We start from the raw sequence: 25,450 nt of genomic DNA, 5'->3' as shown, positions 1-25,450 counted from the left end.
CACACACACAGCAGAGGCGGACTGAATGGCCAGGTCAGTAAATACTAACTTTCTAAAAGTAGTATTTACAAACCCAGGATATTAAAATAAACTTGACTACAAGAAGTATTTTATTATTCTGAGTTCAGGCCTACTAAACTTGACACTCTACCATGCTCTCTGAGTCCACTGGGGTCACAGCGTTGGTGTGATCCCGGCAGCCCATTCTGGCCTATGGAGAGCAGGTAGCCTTCAATAGTGAAGAACGAAAATGGCTGTAATTCACTACTAAGACATGCCACACACATCAGGGCATGTCCTACCTTATGCCTACAATGCACCCTGCCCGTGGGCCTACCAGAGGGGTGGCTAATATGTAGGTAAGGGAAGGTTTAGGGACTGGCAAGTGGGGGCACTTGCGCAGTCAGCGCGACGGTCCCGGACCGCGCACAGGGTCTGCGGTGGCAGACCCTAGACACACTTTACAAGGCCGCTTCCGTGGGTGGCGCAACCAGCGCTGCAAGCCCACCAGCAGCATTGGCATTTACAAGCCCTGGCACCCCTGGTGCACTTTACTGGGGACTGACAGTGAATCCAATAAACCAATCATGGACATCAATTACAGGTATACTTTACCCCGGGAGCACTTGCACTGCGGCACGGATTAGCCGTGGCGCAGTGCCCTGAGCGGACAACACCAGCAAAACAATCGAGGCACACCATCAAAAAGTGGAAGGGAAACTCACGCCAAGGTGCCAGGTCTAACAGTTTGGTTGACCATTGGCGTCTTAGTCATCCACAAGATAAAGAGTATACGTTCTTTTCATCCTCGCATGGCACATTTTCCCGCTTAGACTACTTTCTGATATCACACAAAGTGGTCCAATTGGTCATGGAGTCTCATATCCTAGAAGCGGCCTTGTCTGATCACCCTCCTGTCCTTTTACTTCTAGATTTAGGTCTATCCCGACCAGGGCATAAACCATGGTGTATGAGCATTCGGAGACACAGGACACCCACGGGTAAACTTCAATTACAATCCCATCTCCAAGATTATCTCTCTATTAATCAGGGCTCTGTCACTTCCACCAGGACTATATGGGCAGCAGCTAAGGCCACTATTAGGGGACAGTTAATGCGTGATGCAGAACTCGCCAATGAGAAAAATATTGCAAAGCAAGCAGAATTAGAACGAGACATTCAATCTTACTCTCGTCTATATACATCAGATCCTACCTTGCATAATCGCAAATTATTGGAGCAAGCATGCATGTCCCTTAATAGTCTCTTTACATCCAAAGCTGAATAAGCTTAACAAAGTATGAAGGGGAGGGGGGGCGCTAGAGGGCGCACAGCGGAATGGCTGCCTTGTGAGACAGCTTCGCCGGACGGGGATGAAAAACGGCGTAAAAGACCGTGTGGAGGGCTAAAATCAGCGGAAACTTACTGTCCAGAGGATCGGAACCGAGCGGCTACACATGGCTGGGGAGCAGAATCGCTTAATGGTGCGGTGGACTCGGCGATGAGCCGTTGATCGACTGGCTGAGGTCGTGATTCATGGATCACAAGATGGCGCCGCCCGGAGGAACTAGGAGCTGCGGTGCTGAAAAGCCGAAGAGAACAGCGATGCAGCTTGCCCTGGTGAGCGGAGGCTTCTGAGAGTTCTGCTGCCCCATAGCGCTGACGGGGCGGCTCCGATCTGCCCGCCTTCCAGAGGTCGCTATCCCGCTAGCTGGTGAGGCGCGAAATGGCGGCGGAGCCGGACTCGCGCTTCGGAATGGGAAGTGGATGGCGCTGACGGCACTCAAATGCACCGATGAGTGACCCGCTGGCGTTGTGGACGATCCTGGAGCGGACCGCGCCTGTGGACGGCGTGTAGGTGAGCCGTTGCCCGTATGTCTGCTGTATCACTGCCTGCCCGGTGGTTCTGACTCCCTGTGAGGCCCGTGGACTCGGGGCTGCATATCGTGACTGCGGGGGGCCGCTGGGTCGGTGCGTGTGTGTCACGGGCGGCTGCATGTGATGGTCGCCACCGCGCAGAGAGCACTGGAGGACTGGCTGTAGGCGCCCCCCTGCTAGAGAAGACGAATACGTGGGGTTGACTCCCGCGGGTGCCTGGAGGCTGCCTGAACTGCTAGCTGCCCGGCGGTGCAGTGGCTGCCGGCTGCGGGGCCCCCTTGGTGAAGAACAAGACGTCAGGGCGCTGTGTGCGCCGTGCCATGATCGGACTTGGGCGCTGGTGCGGACATGGCCGTCCGGGATGCTGAGAGCGCATAGGAACCCTGCGCATGGAATGACTGGGGCTCTCTGACACTGCGGGCGAGGACTTGCGACACATCAGTGGGGGAGACCCATAAATCGATCTTTCTGGTGGCTGGTGGTGACAGGCAGGGATATGGGGAAGCCGGATAGGGCTCAATCCAAGCTTTCGTTTGAATCCAAGCGACAGGCAAAGGGCGCCGCGACGCTGGCGGACACTGCCCTGGCCACTGGTGAAGTGGTCTCCACGGGGATGGAAGGAGTGCTACAGGCCATCCAGCAGAGCCTGCAGGACATAAACGGCAAACTGGACACTATCACGCTACGGGTTGATAATATGGCGGCAAAGCTGGATGGCCATGGGGAGAGACTGGTGGAGGCCGAAAATCGCATTGGAGCATTGGAGGATATGTCCCAGGCCACGGCCCAAAAATGTGCGGAGGCTGAGAAACTCCTGGATGTGCTGAAAACTAAGGCGGAGGATTTGGAGGCGCGGTCGCGGCGCAATAACGTACGAATCACGGGGGTTCCAGAATCCACCAACATTGGACGCATGGAAACGTATATAGAGGAGTTGATCCGAAGCGTCTTTGGCGCGGAGAGCCTGTCCCCAATGTTCCTGATTGAGCGAGCGCACCGTTCACTGGCGCCGCGACCAAAACCGGGAGCGCCTCCACGCCCTATAGTTGCTAGAGTCCTTAACTATAGAGACCGTGATGTCATCCTACGGTTGGCGCGGGAAAAGCGGCAAATAACACATCAAGGCAATACGCTGGAATTCTACCCGGACTTTACGGTGGCGGTCCAGTTGGCGCGGAAGGAATTCAACCCCGTTAAGAAAAAACTACGTGACCTTGGAATCGACTATGCCATGCTATATCCAGCCAGGCTCCGAGTGACACATGAGGGCCGAGCGACGGTGTGTCACACGCTGAGGGCGGCGCAGGAGCTCGTCAAACACATCGGCACCAAACGTAAAGAGCGGCAGAGACAGGATCAGAATCCGGATGCAGACTAGCAGGTGGCAGGAGAGAGGGTTTCTACAAGCGACATAGCGAGGTACACATGGTTGAAGTAATGTCTGCCCTTGGCGAGATGCTTGGCCTGGGCCATCCCCGGAACGTTCGGGACAATGCACTGTTGCCCAGCTTTGAATGTGAGCCGTACCTGGGCTGCTGTAGACTGTAAGTACAAGTGGTGTGTGCCTTGATGAGGGTCTGCTCTGGCTGCTGAACTCTGGCTACCTGAGGTGCGTACAGATCGTATGGACATCGGACCTGTTGGTTGAGGCTTGTTGTTGAAAGGGTAGCGCACCACAACTCGAGACTGCATTACTGGCAAGCATTATGGGCCTATGGGTGGCGCTGCTGGGACCAAGGAACTAAGAGGTGCTGGACAGACTGATGAGGGTGGTGGACTGCGCGCTGGCGGACACCCACTGATGCAGGGATGACAGCAGGGCTAGCTGTGAGAATATTATTGAGATGCAGTCCATTGGAAAAAAGTGAAAAGGCTGTGCGGGGGGGGGGTGGCAGGAAATATTTGATAACATGGTCACTGTGAGATATGTTCACTGGCAGTGGGCTACCTACACTACATGATGTGAATCTAGGCTCTGACTTAAATTGAACTCCCGTCCACATCCATTTAGTTGGATGGAGTTGTGTGCTCTGGGCGATCCCCCCAAGCGGGTGATCCACGAATTCCGTTAACTTATGTTAATCTACTTCTGTGGGGTGTGTCTTTGGCATGATTGGGGTGCTAAAGTGGGAGGGGGGAGGGGGAAAGGAGTTGAACAGTTGATTGGTTGGTCGCAGTGTATGAGACGCATCGCTGAAGTCCGAATCCTTCTGCTAGAGAACAATGAGGTCACTGTGCGCTCGGAGAGACACTGGAGCATGCGCACTGCCTGCCGGTGTTGGGTATACCAGACTAGCAATCTTTGTAAATGGGGGCAGCAGGGGTAGAGGCGAGTCGCCTCAAATTACTGACGTGGAATGTGCGGGGGCTTAACAACCCCAAAAAAATCAGACAGACGCTAGCATACCTTGATAGGCAGCACGTAGATATTGCACTAATACAAGAGACGCACTGTGCACCGACGCATACGTCAAGTGTGGGGCGGAGATGGGCTGAGTCAGTGCATCAATCTCTGTACTCATCCTACGCTAGAGGGGTGTTAGTACTGGTCAAAAGGGGACTACAGTTTTGGATAGAAAATACAGTGACAGATGACTTAGGGCGCTTTGTGATTGTTACAGGTACACTGAGGGGGCAAAGACTGGCCATTGTAAGCACATACGGGCCAAATGTGGATGATCCGCAATTTTATCATTCCCTGTGGGGCAAGCTGAGGGACATTCAGGATGCGCATTTAATTTGGGGTGGAGATTTCAACATAGCGTTACAGGATGATCTAGACAGATCCGGCTCAACGACTGAGCCTCACAAACGGGCGCTGCATGTCTTGCAAGACATAATGGTGGAGAGGGGGCTTATTGATATTTGGAGACGTAGGAATCCGGAGGGGAGGGAGGCCACGCACGCATCTGCGGCGCACGGCAGCTGGTCCCGCATCGATTACTGGTTGGTATCTGGGGACGTTGCCCTATGGACCAGAGAGGTTAGACACTTACCACGAACACTGTCTGATCACAATCCAGTGCTCTTATCTGTGGAATTCCCACACTACATACCACCCCCTTTCAGTTGGAGATTTAACGCAAAAGCTCTCCTAGATTCAATGTATGTAGACACCATTGCTCAGGCGATACAGGACTATTTTGCTCACAATGCCCCTACTATGAAAGATCCCAGCATACTGTGGGAAGCTTTCAAAGCAACGATCCGCGGTGTTTGTATAAGCACGAACGCTGGTATCCTAAAAGACATACGGCAACAACTAACGACAAGAGAAGACAAACTGAGACTGCTGGAGGGGGAATATGAGAGAACACAGGATACTAAAATACTGGGAGACATTAGAATAATACTTACTGAGTACCAAAAATATGCGGAAGAGGAAACTAAATACACGATGAAGAGGCAGATAGCCAGGGCTTACGGAGAGGGGGGTAGATCGGGCAGACAGTTGGCAGCTAACATATGTGAATGTCGCACACCGCAGACCATTCATATGGTACGCAACAAAGAGGGGGATAAGAAATTTGGCGCACAGGAAATATTAAGCGAGTTCGTGCTTGCATATGGTGAAACATATGCCTCCAGGCCTACAGCGGACCCGGCCGAGGTACTGGAGTATCTAGAGGACGTGACGATAGCGTGGCTATCAGACACACATAGGGAGTATCTGTCCCTGCCCATCACGGTAGAAGAGGTCACGGAAGTGATTAAATCATTACCAAATGGTAAAGCGCCCGGCCCAGACGGGTTTACGTGCGAATTCTATAAGGCCTTTGTAGACCAGCTAGCGCCTCGCCTGGTGGAGATGTATGGTAACGCCCATGAGCAGCAGCGCCTGCCGCCGACTCTACGGGAGGCACTCCTGCTGGCACTGCTCAAACCACAAAAAGATCCAGAGCTCTGTGACTCGTATAGACCCCTGTCTCTCATAAATGTGGACAATAAAATATTGGCCAAACTGCTCGCTGCCCGGCTGAACCCTTTAATGCCTAAGCTGATCTTGCCGGATCAGTCTGGGTTCATCCCATCGCGATCCACTGCACACAATACGAGGACTCTATTTGCATTGTCCCATTACCCGATACCCACGACCAAGGCTGCGGCGGTGTTTCTAGATGCGGCCAAGGCCTTTGATTCGTTAGAATGGCCATATTTAACCACAGTGCTACGGAGGATGGGATTTCCGCCCATGTTTCTCCAATGGATACACCTGCTGTATGACACACCGGTGGCGCGAGTCCGGGTGAAAAAATACATCTCGGAGCCCATCAATATTTGTAGGGGGACTCGACAAGGATGTCCTTTGTCCCCACTATTGTTTGCCCTAGCGCTGGAGCCACTGGCATGTAAAATTAGACAAGGACATCATTATTCGGCTCTTCAATTTCCGCAAAGACCACTGCACATATCATTATATGCCGACGATATGTTACTATATGTGAGGGACCCGGGGGAAAACCTAAACCCATTGCTAAGAGAATATATCAAATTCGCACATCACTCTGGTATAACTATAAACTGGGCTAAATCTGTGATTATTCCCTTGACGGATAGCACAAGACCGCACCCCATGGAGTACCCCTTGGAATGGCAGACTGACCCGGTGAAATATCTGGGTGTGTGGTATCACCGCGACCCTGAAATCTTCATTAGGACAAACTATGGGAGGGTAATAGATGCATTGGAGGGGAAGGTGCGAAGATGGAATCAGTTACCGCTATCTCTGGCGGACCGTATTGCCATTGTAAAAATGGTGCTACTGCCTAAATTACTGTACCTCTTCAATAACATACCCATACAGCCCCCTACAGAGGTTTTTCGTCGCATCACCTCGCTGGTCCTCCAGTTAATTTGGGCGGGAAAAACAGCTCGGATTGAATTACAGACGCTTACATTGCCATATTGCCAGGGGGGTTTCGGAGTTCCCGATTTTTTCCTGTATTACCTATGTGCGCAAGCGCAATACGCCCATTTTTGGTACCACAAAATCCCATACTTAACACACACTGCAATTGAGGAGGGGGACGCTCTGCCAATCCCGCTGGAAGCAGTCATAACGCATCGTAGACCACCGTTACATAAGAATGACATCAATACGATCGATGCCACGAACAAAGCCTGGCATCTTATGGGCAGGAGAGCTAATAAACTGCCGCTATACGCTCCGGCGCTCCGGCTGCACTGGCATCCAGAGATTTCGGTCACCCAAGAGGAGGTGGGGGTCGGATTACTGCGACAGGTCGGCATTGACACTCTGGGAGATCTTTATGAAAATGGTAGCTTTAAAACGATTGAAAACCTGACATTTATTAGTAATCAGACACTACTGTTCAAATTTAATTACCACAGGATACAAAACGGCATTAAAAAAATGTACCCCACATACCCGGAGGAACCACCGGTGTTGGCCGCTTTACAGTGGGTGATTACCACGCCTAAGGCTACAAACCTGGTGTCCACGCTCTATACTAAAATGCAAGGTGACATTGCGGCAACCACACATAAAGCTATGGGTAAATGGAATTGCCAACTAGATGTTCCCCTGACTGAGGAAGACTGGGCTACAGCCTGCGCATTGACTGGTATGCTGACACCTAATGGCAATCTGCGCATTATCCACTTCAAATACTTACACCAGACATATTATACCCCTGCCAGATTACATAAATATGGGCTACGCGGGGATTCCAGATGTGAACGCTGCAATGAGGAAGGGGCAGATTTCATTCACTTAGCATGGTCATGTGGGGCGATTGCGGAATACTGGACGCAGGTGACGCAGATGCTGGGGAAAATGGTGGGGGGTGAAGTGGGATGCAATGCTCGCACTTGCCTGTTGGGTCTACTGCCTGGGGTGAAGGCTCAAAAGCGCAAGTTTTGTGTAATCTCATTGCTGTTGGCCAAACGGAGAGTGTCGCTCTGCTGGAATGGCAGGAGGGCGCCAAAGCTTACAGACTGGATTGCTGATTTAACGTACTGTAAAGACACACTAAAAACGTATGAAGAAGAACTGCCCACCAGGTCAAAACCGCGAGACTTCTGGCAATACTTGACTCAATATCTGCAGCAGTCTCAGGAGAACTGAATGCGTGTTTTCTGTTAAACTCCGGTGAGGTCTCGGAGGGTGTGAAGGACCTTTGATTAAGAATGCACAAACGGATGATGGATGCTGTTATACTGTGACCACCAGGTTCTGGTTGTATTAATTTTGTATACGTTTCAAATGCTAATAAAAAAAAAAAAAAAAAAAAAAAATTAAAAGTATGAAGGGGAGACATTACGAGCAAGGGGAGAAGGTCGGGAGGTTGTTAGCTGCACAATTACGTCAAAGAGAAGCTGCAATGGCTATTCCAGCTATCCGATCGACTCAAGGTGACATACTTACAAGGCCCCAAGAGATAGTTAATGAATTTGCCTCCTTTTATCAATCCCTATATACTCCAGGTAACCAAATAGACCTACATAAGATGTCCTCTTTTCTAGCGAAGGTGAATCTTCTGCATCTTTCTGATGATGGTAGAGCTCTACTTGATGGTAAAATCACAAGAGATGAGATCTCTAAAGCTATTGCTGCTTTGCCTTATCATAAAGCTCCTGGGGAGGATGGTTTCCCTGCTGAAATGTATAGATGGGTAGGGCATGATATGATTGATACTTTGCATGCTGCATTTCTTGAGGCTGATAAAGAGTCATCATTGGGACCTCTTTCTAATAAGGCAGTTATAGCCGTACTACCTAAACCTGGCAAAGACCCTCTTTTATGCGGTAGCTATCGTCCCATTTCTTTATTGAATTGTGACATTAAAATCCTGGCCAGCATCTTGGCGTCTCGACTCCGCAAAGTACGGCCCTCCTTAATACATTATACTCAAGTGGGTTTTGTTCCGGGGCATTCCTCTCGGATTCATCTCTGTTCACTGGCCCACACATTGTGGTCTGCTAAACATCTTTCAGAAGATGCCTTGGCCCTTTCGCTTGATGCAGAAAAAGCGTTTGACCACATTGAGTTGGAATACCTTTCTACTATAATGCACAGATTTGGTTTGGGTGATCAATTCAACACTAAAGTGCGTTTATTATATGATAACCCCTCAGCTCAGGTAAATTGTGATGAATTTGTATCTAATACATTCCCAATTCGGAGAGGAACGTGCCAGGGTTGCCCGTTATACCCCCTTCTTTTTCTTTTAGCAATGGAACCACTTGCTGCTGCAATCCGTCAATCTGATGATATTATAGGTGTCCCCCCCAATTGGACATTCTAAAATCTACTTATATTCAGATGATATCCTTCTTACTCTTAGTAATCTTTCCCGATCTCTCCCGTCCCTCCTTCAAATTATTAATGATTTCCCCTCCTTTTCGGGTTATAAAATAAATTTGGGCAAAAGTGAAACATTACCCATTTCTGATAGCACTACAAAGGCAGCGATTCACGAATTTCCTTTTCATTGGCAGTCTTCACATCTTAAATACCTAGGAAATTTAGTCAATAAAGTTTTGGAAATTATGGCTGCAGACAACTTAACTTCTCTATTTTCTCAAATGCAGAGGGATTTTGTGAAGTGGAAAGCTCTAGGACTATCTCTTTGGGGAAGAGTTCAAGCTATCAAAATGGTCACCCTTCCGCGTTTCATTTATATTTTAGGTATGCTTCCCCTCCAGATTCCTTTAGCTACCCTTAGATCAATAGATTAAAGATTAAGATCTTCATATGGGGCTCAGCTAAACCACGTCATGCTATGGCAATATTAAAGGCCCACCAGTTATATGGAGGTATGGGTCTTCCATCCATCGAACACTAGACCCTTGCTCTACACATCTCCCAATTCTCTTATTTTCTGCCAGGAACTAAAGATATTCCGCAATGGGTTTCCATTGAGCGTCATCTTTTATCCAAGGATTCAAGTCTTTCTCTTTTATATGGTAGTGGCACTAGTTCTTCTGACCCCAAAAATCCAATCTTATCAGGCATGCACAAATCTTGGCAGAGGTGAAATCGTATACTAGGCTCAAGCGCGCGTATTCATGTTAAGGCTCCCCTATGGAATAATTCAGCTATCCGTATCAATGGTCGCACTTTATCTTGGCCTTTATGGCAAGCAGCTGGCATTTACTCCCCAGATCAACTTCTTCATGATGGAAATTTAAAAACCTTCTCTCAACTATGCGAGAAATGTAATCTTCCTATACAACACTCCTCTAAATATTCTCAACTTCAACAATGTTTGAAGAAACACTTGGGACCGCCCCCTTGGTTGCTCCAGGTATCTCCAATACTATCTTACCTAACTTTGTGAGGGAAGCTTAAAGGAGTGAAGGGTGTTACCCAGAAACCGGTCCCAGGATGCTTGTTTCCGGTTTAAGGAAGACCTGGCTTGGCAGTTCGGGCTAGACTATTCCCATGAGGCACAGGGTCAAGACTGATTTGCATATAGATGGGTCTGAACTGGCGAAGTGAGCTAAAGAACGATGATGGATTCAACCTAGATCTGTGACTGGGGGTGTCTGAAAAGTTTCAGCGTTCCGTCCATCATCTCCTTGTGCTTGTAGTAGACACTTAGTGAAAACACATTTATGTTACGTACATTTGCGTCTTAAATAAGATTTGTGATTTAAAGTAAAAGGTACATAGTTCATAGTAGCATGATAAAATGATAAGCAAGTTATTGAACAAATCAATTGTATATTCCTCCCATGAGCAGACTTTATGTCGGGACTTGATTTTTGCTTTTCTCTCCACCTGGCCATAGATCAAAATGTAGGCTTCACTTGTTGGCTTTTGTACACCAGATGTCTCCATAATGTAAATGACTGCAACGTTCAGGTGGGCATAATGAGGTCTGTATCTTTGGTCTTGAGGGCATTCCCGGATCTTCAAACAGTATTCTTATTAACATGACATACAACACCACACAATTCACTGCTATACAATTCAACAACAGCCAACATAATTACACTCCACATAATACCACTCAACGCAACATGATTCAACTCCACATAATTACTCTCACCTCAATACCAGATAAATATACCTCACATAAAAGCACTCTATGCCACATAGCAACAATTCACAAAAATACGCTGCACACCATACCACATAATTGCAATCAGCATTTAACTCAACGACACACAGTTCCACGCCACACAATTCAACTCCACACATTTCCATTCCACACAACATAATTCAACAACAAAACACATTTCAACTCCATAAGACATCACATACATTCAAATCACACCACAGAATTCCACATCATGCCACAAAATTCAACAGCACAACACATAATTATGCTTCACTACATTCCACTCCACAACACAAAATACAAATCCACATAATTACACTCCACACTCAATACCACATAATTGCTATCCACATAATTCCACTGCACACCTTGCCACATAATGCCACTACACAAAACCACACCACAGTATTCCATGCCACACAATTCCAATCTAACCCACATAATTCCACTCTGCACCACATACATCAGCTCCACTCCATAATACATGGGTAAAAGACATTGTCACTTACAACTCCAATGTTTAGTTTTAGGCACAGACAGCCCACATCCCACCCACCTCCTCTGTTGTTCCCCTAACTCCCTGTTGCTGCTGCAGCTCCTGTGTTTGTCTTCATAATTATTCTTGACAGCCCCCAACCCCTATAAAATCCACCATGCCACATAATTCCACTATACAAATTCACTCCACACCACATAATTTAACCCCACAGAATTCCACAACTAACAATTCCAATCCAACCCACATAATTCCACTCCATACCACATACATCCACTCCAGAGTTAAACAAATAGGTGAAATACATTGTCATTTACAACACCAATTGCTCTAACTCTCGCAAACGCAAGGCCTATTGGCATTGCCAGTGCTCGTTTAAGTAGTAATAGCATTTGCAGAGTAGTGAAGAAAGGGGGTGGGGCCTCTGACCAGCTCCCAGGAATCAAACTCTGTAAGACTTACAGAAAGTACCAAGTGTGCTTCTTGGCCCCCAAGGTCCCTCAGGAGTAAAGTGGACTTCATCCTCCAACCAGTAGTGCACCAGGAGGCGTGTTTGTAGAGTGTGGAGAAAGGGGACGAGGCCTCCGAAGACCACTTAGTAATCCCACTGTTTGGGACTTACTGGAGGTAAAAGGAGGGGTAGTTGGCTGGGAGGTTGTCGGAGGCCAAGCCCCCTTTCTCCACCACTCTGCCAACGAGCCTTCTGGCCCACTACTGGTAGGGGGTTGAAGTCCCCTTGGCTATTGAGGGTCCTTGGGGGCCAACTACCCCTCCTATTACCTCCAGTAAGTCCCACACAGTGTCTTGGCTGAGAGGTTTTCGGTGGCCACTCCCCTTTCTCCACCACTCTGCAAACGTGTCTCCTGGCGCGCTACTAGTTGAGGGATGAAGTCCCCCTAGCTCGTGAGGGTCCTTGGGGCCAACTACCCCTCCTGTTACCTCCAGTAAAACTCACACAGCTGGATTGCTGAGAGGTATTAAAAGGCCCCGCCCCCTTTCTCCACCACTATGCAAACACGCCTCCTGGTGCACTACTGGTTGGGGGAAGAAGTCCACTTTAGTCCTGAGACCCTCAGGAGAAAAGTGGAATGTATTCCCCAACCAGTAGTGTGTCTGGAGGCGCGTTTGCAGAGTGGTGGAGAAAAGGAGCGTGGCTTCTAAGCCCTCTCAACAATCCCACTGTCTGGGACTTACTGGAGGTAACAGAAGGGGTTCCTAAACCCCAAGGACTCTCAGCATCCATGGGGACTTCATCCCACAACCAGCACTGTGCCGGGATGCGTGTTTAAGGGGGCGAGGCCTCTGTCGACTTGCCGGTCCCGCTTTTGTTTTCATTTCTTTTAGGGGAGGAGGGCCACTAGGCCCCAGCTCCCTGGGTCCATTTGGGCCCCTGGGACCCCATCCCCGTGGCATGGCCTTTTTTTTTTAATGGGGGAGGGGAGCTGTTCAGCTCCCCTCCCCGGGCCGATTTCGTCCCCGTGGACCCCATCCCCCAAGGCCCAGCCTTCAAGCGGCCTCCCTCCCACGCCTATTTCTGTCCTGGAGACCCCCATCCCCCAGGGCTTAGCCACTTCTTTAGTTATTTTTTTATGTAAAAAAGGGGAGGGGGACGGGGCCCCCTTCCCGAGCCAATTTCAGCCCCAGGGCCCCCTTTCCCCGGGCCTGGCTTTTTACAGACGGGGTGGAGGGCTGTGTGGCCCCCGTCCCTGGGCCGCATTGGGGACCCCATCCCCCAGCGCTTGCCCATTTAAAGTGGGTTACACCGTGGCACCCAATCATCAATGGGACTGCGGAGGGACCCTGAAGGCCCCCATGGTCACTGCCAGCTCCCCGTATCCTAAGGGAGCCGCCATTGCTTTTTGACAGAGGGAGCTGCTAATATGCAGCTCCATCTGTCCAAAAGCAATTCTGCTCCACTTCATGTAAGCGAGAGCATTTTCTGGTCTCGCTTGCACGAAGCAGAGCAGACTTTGCTATGGCTTGGCCATAGCAAACTGCAATGTCCTGAGGGTGGGCATCCCAGAACATTGCTGGAGCCAGCCCTGGGGGTCCCTAGGGCCATCTAGTGCTCCAGGAAGGGAGCAGCGTGAACCCCCTCCTTTGTTTTGTTTGCCCCGGAGAGGTGGTGGTCGCCGGGGCAGAGGGGGAGGCTATATTCCATGCATGATATTTAAAGAAGCCACAGGGAGGTGGTGGTCCCCGGGGCACAATAAGCCAGGTGGGGCGGTGCGCCCCCTCCTCCTATGATTATAAATGCCACCGGGATCTGGCCCACCCAGGGGAAATAATTAACGAAGCCAAACTTGTTTTTTTCAAATGCCTTTCTGGGCCCTGGGGGGTCCCCGGGGAACCCCCACCCCCAAAAGGCCTAGGAGGTCAGGGTTTCCATCCTGCTCCCTGTTCATTTTTTCATTCTACATTTTTTGTGGGACTCAGTTCAACCGAGTCTTAAGATGGCTGACAAACACTTCCTGGTTGAAGTGTTGGCAGCCAATCAAATTTCAGAAGGGTTTCAGTAGGCTGTTGGGCTCCCCAATTTCTATATTTTTTAAACTTAAATATCTCTAAAACTTCTGAACGGATTTATACCAAATAACAAAAAGCACGCTTTCTGGACCAACATCTAGCTTTCTACCACATTTGGTGTAATTCCGTTCAGCGGTTCGGGCTGTAGTCATGTTCAAAAAATGATAAATCCCGATAGACAGAACATGGGGAAAACACGTTTTGGGACCCCCTCTTTTTTCTCAGCCCCTGCTTGACGGATCACCCCAAAACCTTCAACACAGCAGCTGAACCAAAAAGGGGAAGTTTTGTGAAACATTCGTGAAGATTCGCCAAGCGGCACCAAAGTTATTGGCAAAACAAAAAATGCTTTTCCTATGGAAACTTGGGTCCTAACTATAACTACCTACTGGCGACTGCCGGTAGTTAAAATATATATATATATATAGTCATTTTTCTGGAGCACGCTTGCATACCACGCAAATGATGGGGTGCAATTTTTAAAATGTATCCATCTGAGAAGGATCTGTAAAAATAAGTATGAAAATGAAGTAGAGTGAAAATGCTTTTTTAATGCAGCTGGGTCAGTAGCAATTATTTGCTGCCTTGCCCTGAAAAAATTATCTATAAAAAAAAGGACCAAGCAGTTGGTGGGGAAGTAGGGAAGCAACATGGAGCGGTTGGGCAGCAATGTGGAGCGGGTGCTTAACGGTAGGGGAAAAGCAGCACAAAAGGAAAGGCAAAACTAATGGTGGCCGGAGAAGCACACAAAGGAAAAAGCAAAACGGAGCATGGGGAAGTTTGGTGAGGAGAAGACGCACATGAGACAGAGCTTGCAATATATCATGGAGACAACAGCGCAATCCGGTATTTTTGGGGAGGAGGCAGAAACACAAGAGGGAGAAAACTATAAAACACATTCCCACTCAAGAAAAAAAAGGGAGTTCCCTTAAAGTGAGAAGTGGAAGGACAGGAGTCAGCCAATTAGAGAGAGATGGTAAAGAGTCTAAGCTCCAGGGGACGGACAAACACAATATGGACACGCTTGGACAAGGATAGCAGTTGAATAAGAAGTAAGCAAATGAGAACGACAATAAAGCCAACCAATGGTAAACAATGGTTATGCTATAAGCCCTTGTAAGCTCTTGTCAAACCCACAACAGGTCTTTTGTAACCAGCCAGCTGCACTGCCTGGTAGGCTTGACCTAAAGAAGGCCCATAAAATGGCTTCCTTAATTGGGGAAGAGTGCATGCCAAAGCCAAAACGCCCTATCGCCTCCCACCCCAAAATCCATTGTAGCTTTATTGCCCTCCAGAGCAAAACCCTTGCACCGTCCTAATTAACGGTGCCCTTTGAAAGGGCTTCTGCATTCTCGTTTTCAAAATGTGGTATTTTTCTTTCATCTGGGATGAAATGTTGTTCATATAGCCCATACTCAAAAAGATTAATGGCTTTTGACAAGAAAACCTAATTTCTTCAGCCGACATAATATACCTGCATCAAATGAACAATATTTAACTGTATTGTCACGCTTAAATTCCTGAAAAATTAATACTCCAAGACATCTTCATACCTCCCTCCGGGAAATCTGTGCAGATGGTATGCTCTCATTCTCCATTTTGTCCAGAGTGCGCACAATTTCTTCAAAGGATTTCCGGTACAATTTGTCATTCTGTACTTTAATCTGCAATAGAAAGCATCACAACTTATGTGCTCTATTATCCATCCTTATATGTCCAGTTTACAAGGCCTCAACCTACGACAAACATTCAGGACTAAATAAAGTAACCAATCATTTCTTACAAAGCATCCTGAATTTTAACCCAGATACTCAACTAAACTATACCCTAAGAGTCACGATCTTGTCTGCAGTATTAAAAAGACTTTGCACTATTTATTTTACATTGTAATTCATAATATGTTGTTTTTCATCCTAAACGTTTTTATCGTATTTCTATAGGGAAGATATTCAGTATCTGCTCTCACAACCGGCATTAACTTTGTCACAACACTGGTTCCACATTTGAAAAAGTGCTCCTCCAATGAATCCGTTTGAAATGTTATGTCATGTAGGATACCCTGATCAAAAGTAACCAGGGACTACATATGGAGTATGTTTGACACACAGATAAGCAGGAGCCAACCTGAATTTAAATGAAAAACATTAGGACTAACAGAACAACAAAATCATCTCCTCTGCCACCTTAGTGGTTAAAGGGTACCATGTTTAGATACACTTTGAAGGGATTCCACCATGCTCATGTGGCATGGGTAGAGCTGTGGGCATTGAGAATGTACCCCCATTTTAAGTGCCTATGATGTTGAGAGTGTTGTCCTCAGGATGTCAGGGACACCTGTATGCCTGTTTCATCAAAGCTTTCTGGCAATCTTGCATGACGTAAAATGGAGGCAAACTGGTTGCGCTAAATTTGTGGGCCTGTTCGTCAATATTTCAGGCAGTGTGAACACTGCCTGATGACAGACTTGACGGCATTTGCTGATTTCTGGCACAAGTCATATTTCTACCCACCCTTAAATCATATGTTTAGTCATATGTTTAGTCATTACAGAGACCGAAAACGAAGCTGAGCCTCTATTATGAGAGTTTGGTAATGGTAGTGCACCTTATGGCAGGCTAAAGCAAGGCCTGAGACCGGCCTCCATGAGATGAGATAGTCAGAACACTTTTCCTAAGGTAATATGGCCCAAAGGACATCTTTTCAAGGACGTTCTAGCGATGTAGTGCGGTATAAGAATCAATACGGACTTGCCACACAGTGGTACCCTGTTGGGGAAAACCCCTGTGAATGGCACTAAAAGATGGTGACAATGCAGAGCTAACTTAACTTATTGTTCATCAGAAAAGAAAGAGGGACTTACCAGGCAAGATGAGGAAAACTGCACTGATGTACAAGGTCGCCACTCGCAGCACTCGTGTGTGCATAACTTATCTCTGCGTGAATGCCACTTCAAGACCATGGAAATAAAGGTAACCACAGTACTCGAGTTGCTAGCATGGAACCTGGTGACAGCCCCATACATCACAGTATCGGCACTCTAGAACCCTCTGTTCATCTTAGCGGCTCAGAGACTAGCTTGTAAGTCTCTGATTACCTAGCAGGTGGTCCCACTGAAATAAAGGGCGGGAGGGGAAGTACAGTGATCCTGAAGAGACAACAGTTGTGATAGAAGGCAATTTTGGTAGGCGGATAATTACATCACCTGAATGGATCGTTAATATTTTCTGTTTAATTCTGCAATGCACATAGACACACAGTCTTTATCAAATCAACCCCCTAACCCTCCGGGAAAACACTAAGGGCCTGATTTCGAGTTCGGTGGACGGGTTACCCCATCACAAACGTGTCACGCACTTAAAAGACAGCGACTGGATATCCATCACGTTTGTGTCGGCGAACTGTAAAGCAGGCCCTGAAATACTGTGCTAACTTTGAAAATATAAGCTTCGAGTATCATTCCAAATAGTAGGCAAAATCACAAGCAGGCTTCCTGATCTCTCCTATAACAACTTTTTATTTATGAGGTAACCTTTATTTAAAAAAAAAAAAAAAAAAAAAAAAAATCGCTCACCAGGTCCCTCCCCATCGACATCTTTTCTCCAACCATTCAACACAAAGGGCCCGATTAGGAGTTGTATGGGTCAGAGGTGCCGGTATTAGTGGGCCGAGAAAAACCCATCCTGGAAGGTAACTGCACCCCTGTACTGCGCAATTACAAGTTACAGACTGCAAAATGGAGAATACATGTACATACGCAGATTTAGAGGGTCCTTTTACCATATGTGGATTCTCCATTCAGGGGACAATTCCTTTTGCTACAAACAGGTGATCTTTGAGGAGCAAGAGACGCAGGAGGGCCGAGTCTCCGGGGCCAGGCTGTGGCTAGGCCGAGGTGAGTTTTCCATGCTCTCTGTAGTGTTGTGGGTCCCGAATGACCCATGTGTAAACACCAATAACGCACAGACTACACCCATGTGTAAATACTATGTGGAGAAGTTGTAGAGACCCCACCTGTCAGAGTCTAGCTGTGGTTCGGCCTAGCGCGGGACATGACCAATAGCCACAGCTTGCAGTTTGTGCATGGCTCGGCCTCAGCAGGCCCGCTATTTATTAGTTGTGCTCACTTTGCCACTGAATTCAAGCTCGCCTGGCTGATGAGGGGCAATAACCCAAAACCGGTCCCAGGATGCTTGTTTTCAGTCCAGGGAGGAGCTAGCCTGGCAGTTCAGGCTGGATTGGTCCCATGATGTACAGGGTCAAGCCAGATTTGCATATGGCTTGGTCCAAACTAGGGTGGCTTACTTAGCAGAAGAACGATCTGTGACTGGGGGTGTCTGAAAAGTTTCAGCTCTCCGTCCATCATCTTATTGTGTTTGCTACGCAATTCAACTCTTTCGGTCTACCTACACTATGTGACATTTCTTAACTCTTTTTTGCTCTGCTTGGGGGTATTTTAAAGTTCCCAACGGGTCACCGTGGCTTTTCATAGTTCTCATTCTTGACAATGAAATAAAGCATCCGACTATAGGAAATGTAAAGGACAATGCAGAAAAATCATCTTTGTCGCCCTTGTTCAAGTATAGTGAAGACAGAAAGTCCATTTAGAACTTGGACTAAATGTCCTGCAAGGAGAAGTTGTGACACTGGGGTTGGACTGCTTGGGAGGTTGGCCCAGAAAACTAGATAGAACATTGTGGATTTACATCACAATCCAAGCTAATCTCCAAAATTTGCTACTTAGATATTTGTGCCCTGTTGAATAATTTTTTCAAATTCCAGCCTTGAAGGTGGGTCAACTGATCAGTCAAAAGTAGCATATGAAATTAGGTAATTTGGAAAACATATTAGATTCTGGAAACTAAACCAGGCCTAAATTTCCTCAAGCAAAGTGACATAGAACTGGAACTCAGTGGTTATTTATTTTTTATGAAAAACAGATAAATTCATCATATATTGCTAATGTTTAGTCTGGGGTTTTCAGTCTCAGGAGCACCCTCAGAATTTAAAGAATCAATTGTGCTCTGAAATCATCAAATGATTGTTGACATAATTTAAATGCTTTGTCCTAAATTTCAGGCCACAAGATGGTATCTTTGCAATTGATAACCATGAAATAACGCATTATCTCTTTTGCATACATTTTTAAAATTATTTTATGTTAGGAAGCTGCCTATTTTGGTAGAATGCTTTCTGATGTACATATTGCATTAAATAACATGATCACTTCTTAGAATTTGCTGCTGTTTTACACTTTTACCTTTACAATTATGTATTGTTTTATGTACTGTGGATTTTAATCTGATTTTATAAAAGAAAACAAGTTACTTACCTGTAACTTTAGTTCTCCAGTATTTGAAACTTTCATAGATTCACATGCTAGAATCATTCCCCGTCGTCAAGATGGGAGTCCCCGGTATATATAAAATAGTAGTACAAATCATTACAAATCAGAAACTAGGCCTAGGCCCATTCTAGTTTTGTAACATATCCACCTCTTTTTGTAAAAGAGACCAAATAAAATCAACAACCAATCAGATCAGCCTCACCCTGTAGAACCTTCCTGAGAGAACCTCAGACCCTCAGGTTTTCATAGCCGTAGTGCCACCGTCTAACCATAAAATGCAGAAGGTCGAGCTTTCCCAGGGGAGGAGGATGGGTCGCATGTGAATCTATGAAAGTTTCCAATACTGGAGAACTAAAGTTACAGGTAAGTAACTTGTTTTCTTAATCCAGTATTGGAACTTTCATAGATTCCCATGCTTGAATCAGAGTAGCTAACAGTCATGAGCACATTTCTTTGTGTGTATCAAATCAAACTGATATTAACAATGCATCAATAAGATTAGGGAAAAATATCATACATCGCAGTTTAGACTTTTAAAAGATAGTAAAATAAAAGATACGGTCAAAATTCAAATGTAAACAATATATCCCAGCATGCACTCAGACATAAGTGCCCAAATTAAAATCTATCAAAGAATGTGCGACAAAGGTATAAGGGAAAAGGAAGGAGGGATGAGAGGGAAAGCTCACCGCTTATTGAAAGAGGTTCCTCAGGACTGCTTGACCCACTGCAGCGTCACTGCACATTGACGAATCCAAGCAGTAATGTCTTGTGAAGCTATGAGTGCTCTTCCAGGTTGCTGCTCTGCATATGTCCCGGATAGGCACACCAGCAAAGAGGGCCATGGAATAAGAGATCGCCCTCGTGGAGTGAGCACGGACCTTCCTCTCAAGGGGCTTCCCTGCTGATTGATGACAATATTTGATAGTGCTAGAAATCCAACGTGCAATACCCTGTTTGGAAAGGGGAAAACCCTTACGAGGGGTGCTGTAAGCCACGAAGAGTTCGGGTGACTTTCTAAAATCCTTAGTTCTCTGAAGATAGAACTTCAGGCAACGTTGAATATCCAATGAGTGAAGGGACCTCTCGGCCGGAGTTGTAGGCTTTTGGAAAAAAGACTTAAGTATCACCGGTTCATTTAAATGAAAGTCCAAAGGTACCTTTGGGATGAACTTGGGGTTGGTAAGGGGTAAAACTGTTGCATTCCTAAATAGAAGGAAGGGCTACTGAATGGTGAGTGCTTGTAACTCGCTGACCCTCCTAGCTGAAGTCAAGGCTAGAAGAAGAGCCACCTTCCAAGAGAGAAATTTCAAATCTGTTTTATGTATAGGCTCGAAGGGATGCTTCATGAGCTGGGACAAGACCAGATTAAGGTGCCACGGTGGTGGAGGAGGCTTCACTGGAGGGAAGGCTCGATAAGGCCTTTCATAAACTGCTTAATAATCCTTGCCGACCAGAGCGAAGGGCCTGAGGATGTTCTCCTGAAGCGAGATATGGCTGCAAGATGAACTTTAATAGATGAATGAGCCAGGTCCGCTTTCGCCAAGGGAAGAATGCAAGGAAGGATTACATGAGCCGAGGAAGAGAAAGGATGAACTCCAAGTCACGGCACCAGTGGCAAAACCTCTTCCACTTCAACCGGTAGGTTTTGTTTGTACTTTGAGCACGAGCTTGAGAGAGAATGTCTCTACATTCCGCAGAGAGTCTTACATCAAGAAATTCTCTGTGCTCAGGAGCCACGCCGATAATTGCAGGGATCGGGGATCCGGATGCAATACTTGTCCCCGGGACATTGTCAGCATGGATGGGATCAGTTCCAAAGGCACCAGATACTCCAGGGATAGAAGAAGAAGCTCCGTGAACCAGTACTGGCGAGGCCTGGACAGTGCTATTAGAATCATTTTGGATGGCTCTGTCTTCAGCTTCCTGAGAAGCCTGGAGATCAGCGGGAAGGGGGGGGGAAAGTGTAAACAAGGGTGCCTGACCATGCCATCGAAAACGTATGCCCCATTTCTCGTTCGCCGGAGTAACAAAGAGATCTATGGCCGGTCTGCCCCATAGACGAAAAATCTCCTCTAGAGTCTGCTGATCCAACTCCCATTCGTGGCTGACTGACTTCAGTCTGCTTAGTGTGTCTGCTGTCTCGTTTAGCATCCCTGGGAGATGCTCAGCCTTAAGTGAGACTTCATGCACGATCGCCCATTCCCAGACGGCCTGAGCTTCCGCTGATAGCAGGCGAGATCTTGTGCCGCCCTGCTTGTTGATATAATGCATGGCCGTAGTGTTGTCTGTCCTAATCAAAACCGATGAATTGTTTATCCTTGGGAGGAAAGCCTGCAAGGCTAGGCGAATTGCCCCGAGTTCCAGCAGATTGATGTGTAACAGACAATGGTGGTTCAGCCACCGACCACTTATCTGGAGGGCCTGCAAGACCGCTCCCCGGCCTTACAGCGATGCATCTGTTGTGATAATTTGAGGAGCTGTGGTGACCATGAAGGAGAGACCTTGGGAAATGTTCTCCTCGTGAGTCGACCATGAGGCGGCTTCCCTCATTGGCGCCGTTATCGTGATCACATCTTCGAAAGATCCCTCCACCTGACGCCACTGCAAGTCCAGCTGTTCTTGAAGAGGGAGCATTCGTAACATGCAGTGAGGAATCAGAGGAATGCAGGATGAAATGGATCACAGAAGGGACTTGTAGAGGCGAACTGAAAGTGACCTTTTTTTCGACGTAGGTGGGCTATTGACCTTAGGTTTGCTTGTCTTTCCACTGTAGGAAAAGCCTTGTTCTGGGACGTGTCCAATATGGCACCAAGGAGTTTGGCGTTCTTTGACAGGCACAAATTTGATTTGTCTGTGTTGAGGGTAAGACCCAGACTCCTGAACAGCTTTGTACAAACTGCCACCGACCTCTTGGCTGCCGCCTTGGTAGGAGCCTTTAGCAACCAGTCGTCCAGGTAAGGGAAAACCTGGTGCTGTTGTTTCCTTAGAAAAGCTGCCACTGGAGCTAGTATTTTTGTAAAGACTCTTGGTGCTGATCTGAGGCCGAAGGGGAAGACCTTGAATTGAAAGTGGCTCTTGGCTACTGTGAAGCGAAGGAACTTCCTGTGGGAAGGATGAATGGGTTCATGAACATATGCATCCTCTAGATCTAGAGTGGCCATGAAATCTCCTGAATTTAAAAGACGAAGAATGTCCTGTAAGGAGACCATTCGAAACGACTGTTCGATGAGAGAGATGTTGAGCTCCCTCAGATCTAGAATAGGGCGCCACTTTTCCACAGTCTTGTGAACTAGAAAGAACCGGGAGTACCATGGAATACTTTATTGTTTGATTAATAAAAATCATTACAATGATGAACATGCTGCCATAATAAAAACATGTATCAAGAATAGTTATTAAAATATTTACATTTGTACCATCACAACAAGTAAATATGCGTCATAAAATAGTTTAAAATCCTAGAGACCTGTTTTTTATAATAATAAACGGTATTAACTCATCTAAATGGTACAACCCCTTTTTAAAAAGAGTGATTAAAAAACAGTTAAAGGCCATGATCATCCGTTCTGGTTTTATCATCTACTAGGGCCACAGGCAGACATTGGTTATTAAAAGGCGATAATCAATAACACTGTAATTTAAGTCCGTGTTTGTGGTAAAGACCCTAGTGGTGCGAATCCATTTATGTTGTAGGGTCCCTGCGTACAATATTTGGAGGTTCCAAGATTACACAGGAAAACGAGATGATCCGTACGCAGAAGGCCATGTTCTGCTGTTCTTGGGTGGTGCGGACAAGTGTACAAATCGGGTGAAGCAGTGAAGGGTTTAATCTGTCCTTTGATAGTTAACCATTAATGGCATGCTGGCTCTCACTGTGTGTAAATTTTCTTGCTGTCCCGGTGATGAACTTGGTGAACCGGATGTTGAGCTGTGGATTATCCGGGTTCATTGATGCAAGGATGGCTTGCCGGCACGTACGAATTCCAAGTTTATTCCACCGGGAGTAGAACCCCTCTCCCCTCTGCGAGATGGGGACCGGTTCTATCGCCTCTTTCTGCAGCATCTGTTGGACCTCTAAAAGCAGGAGACGAAGATGTTTTGTTGCTGTGGCGCGAGGGGGCTTGGTTGGAGGAGGATGGACAAACTCCAACGTGTGGCTAAATAGGATGATATTGAGAACCCAACCATCTGATGTTATTCGTTGCCAGTCATGGAAGTTTTGCGATACCCTGCCCCCCCACAGGTGTTACATGAGGGGGAAGAACAGTAGGCAGAGCCAGGCAGCCGCTATTGGCGTCCTGCTCTTCCTTGGTTCGTAGATCTTGAATAGTATGAGGACTGACCTTGCCGCTGGTTATTCTGTGGACTGTAGAACTGCGAGGCAGGCGTATACGAGGAGTACCGGTATTGCTGGTACCCTCCTCTGTATCAGAGAAGACCTCTACCTCTTGCACCCCGAAAGGGGACCTTGCGGTATTGCAGCGTCCCTAACGAACGTGCAGTGTCCGTGGTTTTTTTAATGTCCTGGAGTGCATCATCTATATGTTTACCAAAGAGCGCTTTTCCATCAAATGGAAGATCTAAAATCTTGTTTTGCACCTCTGGTCTGAACGATGTAGCACAAAGCCATCCTTGGCATCTAAGGACTGCTGCTCCAGCCAGGGAACGGAACGCAGTTGTTGCAATATGCATTGCGCAGTTAATTACCTCTGATGAGGCCCTCTCTCCTTCCTGGAGAATCTTATTCGCTTCGGCCCTGCTGTCCTCAGGCAGTTGGTCTAGATAGGGGGAGAGGTCACACCACATCTGGCGGTTGTAGCGCCCTAAGATGGCTAAAGCATTAGCCGCTTGGACGAGCAGTCTATACATTCATGAAAACTTTTTGCCAGCATTTTCCAAGCGTCTGCCTTCTTCATCTGGATGCGTTGATAGAGGAGCCGCTGGATTTCTAGATTTCCTCTGTGCTGCCTGGGAAATAACAGAGTCCGGCTTTGGCTGGCTCACCAGGCAAGCCCGGCTGTCCCCAGGGGCCTTATATTTTTTCTCTAAACGAGGAAGCACCAGGACCACCATACCTGGGGTCTTCATAACCTTAAGTCCCTCTTCCCAAACGTGTCCAACAATAGGGATTGTCCTCACCGACCTTTTAAAAGGCTCTTTAAAGTCGTACAAGAAACATTCAGACTGCACCCATGGCATAGGCAGATCGAACCTTTTAGTTGTCCTCTCTAACAAATTATGGAACCCACCAATGTCCCCAGGTGGAGAATCCACTGGCACCGGAGAAGGGGAAGCAGGAGTAGGGATAATGTAATCATCCCATTCCCTGTCCGGATCCGGGAGATCTGTCTATCCCTGGTCATCATCCGAGGTATCATCCTGGACAAGAGGAACTGTAGGAGGTGGATCCACTATCAATTGCAGTGGAGGTGGTGGCAGCTGAGGCATGGAAGGCCCCGCAGGCGGAAGAGCGGGAACTGAAACGAGTTCCGGCATCGGAAACCTCTTTTTATAGTCAGAGAGCATGAACCGTAAGTCCGAAATAAAGGAAGATGGCATACAGACCATCTCCTCCTGATAGACCTCCATGATAGTCTTGGGGAGGATCATACTCTTGTTCGTCATCATACCCATCCTCAGTATCCAAGTCTTGGCACTTAACGTGCAGTTCAGTAGGGATATGTGTATAGCCATATGGACCTTCTTCAGGTAGCAGAGGTGTCACTTTGCTTGGGGAAGTGATCTCAGGAGTAATGTGACGTTTCCTGATGATTACAGCAGAAATTGTATCTGTCGTCGACTAGGTCGTTGACGGGGTCATCCACGATGTAGATGTTGTCCTTATTGGCCCCGTCAATGATACCGTTGTCATGACCGTCGAAGCCGTCTTCGTCGTAACCGCAGCCGTCGTCATCCTCGTCGTCGAAGACACCGTCGATGAAACCTTCGCCATGACTGATGAAGCCTTATCAGACATCACCGCAGTCGACGATGAAAGCTGCACCGTTGGTGAAGGTAAGGAGACTCTCGTCGACGATCCCGTTGTTGGAGTCACAGACGACTGAGGAGATTTTACCTTTTCGCTGCGTGTCGACGAAGACGATGATGGTTTCTTCGTCGAAGGTTTCGTCGGCAGCGTCGTCGATGGCAGAATTTTCTTAACATGTTTTCCCT

The 25,450-nt window shown here is 47.3% G+C and overlaps 1 protein-coding gene across 4 annotated transcripts in view; it reads right to left on the bottom strand.

Moving 5' to 3' along the window:
- Window positions 1-25,450, bottom strand: part of INPP5B (inositol polyphosphate-5-phosphatase B) — a 957,269-nt gene that overhangs the window by 269,922 nt on the left and 661,897 nt on the right. For all 4 annotated transcript variants that reach the window (XM_085647875.1, XM_085647876.1, XM_085647878.1 and 1 more), the window contains one exon: window positions 15,483-15,593. In XM_085647875.1, the coding sequence (XP_085504001.1) occupies window positions 15,483-15,593 (111 nt within the window). The remainder of the gene's footprint in view (window positions 1-15,482; window positions 15,594-25,450) is intronic.

This window comes from Triturus cristatus, chromosome 3_2 (genome assembly GCF_964204655.1).
Source record: "Triturus cristatus chromosome 3_2, aTriCri1.1, whole genome shotgun sequence".
Taxonomy (NCBI): domain Eukaryota; kingdom Metazoa; phylum Chordata; class Amphibia; order Caudata; family Salamandridae; genus Triturus; species Triturus cristatus.
This window is presented reverse-complemented; position numbering and strand designations above follow the sequence as displayed.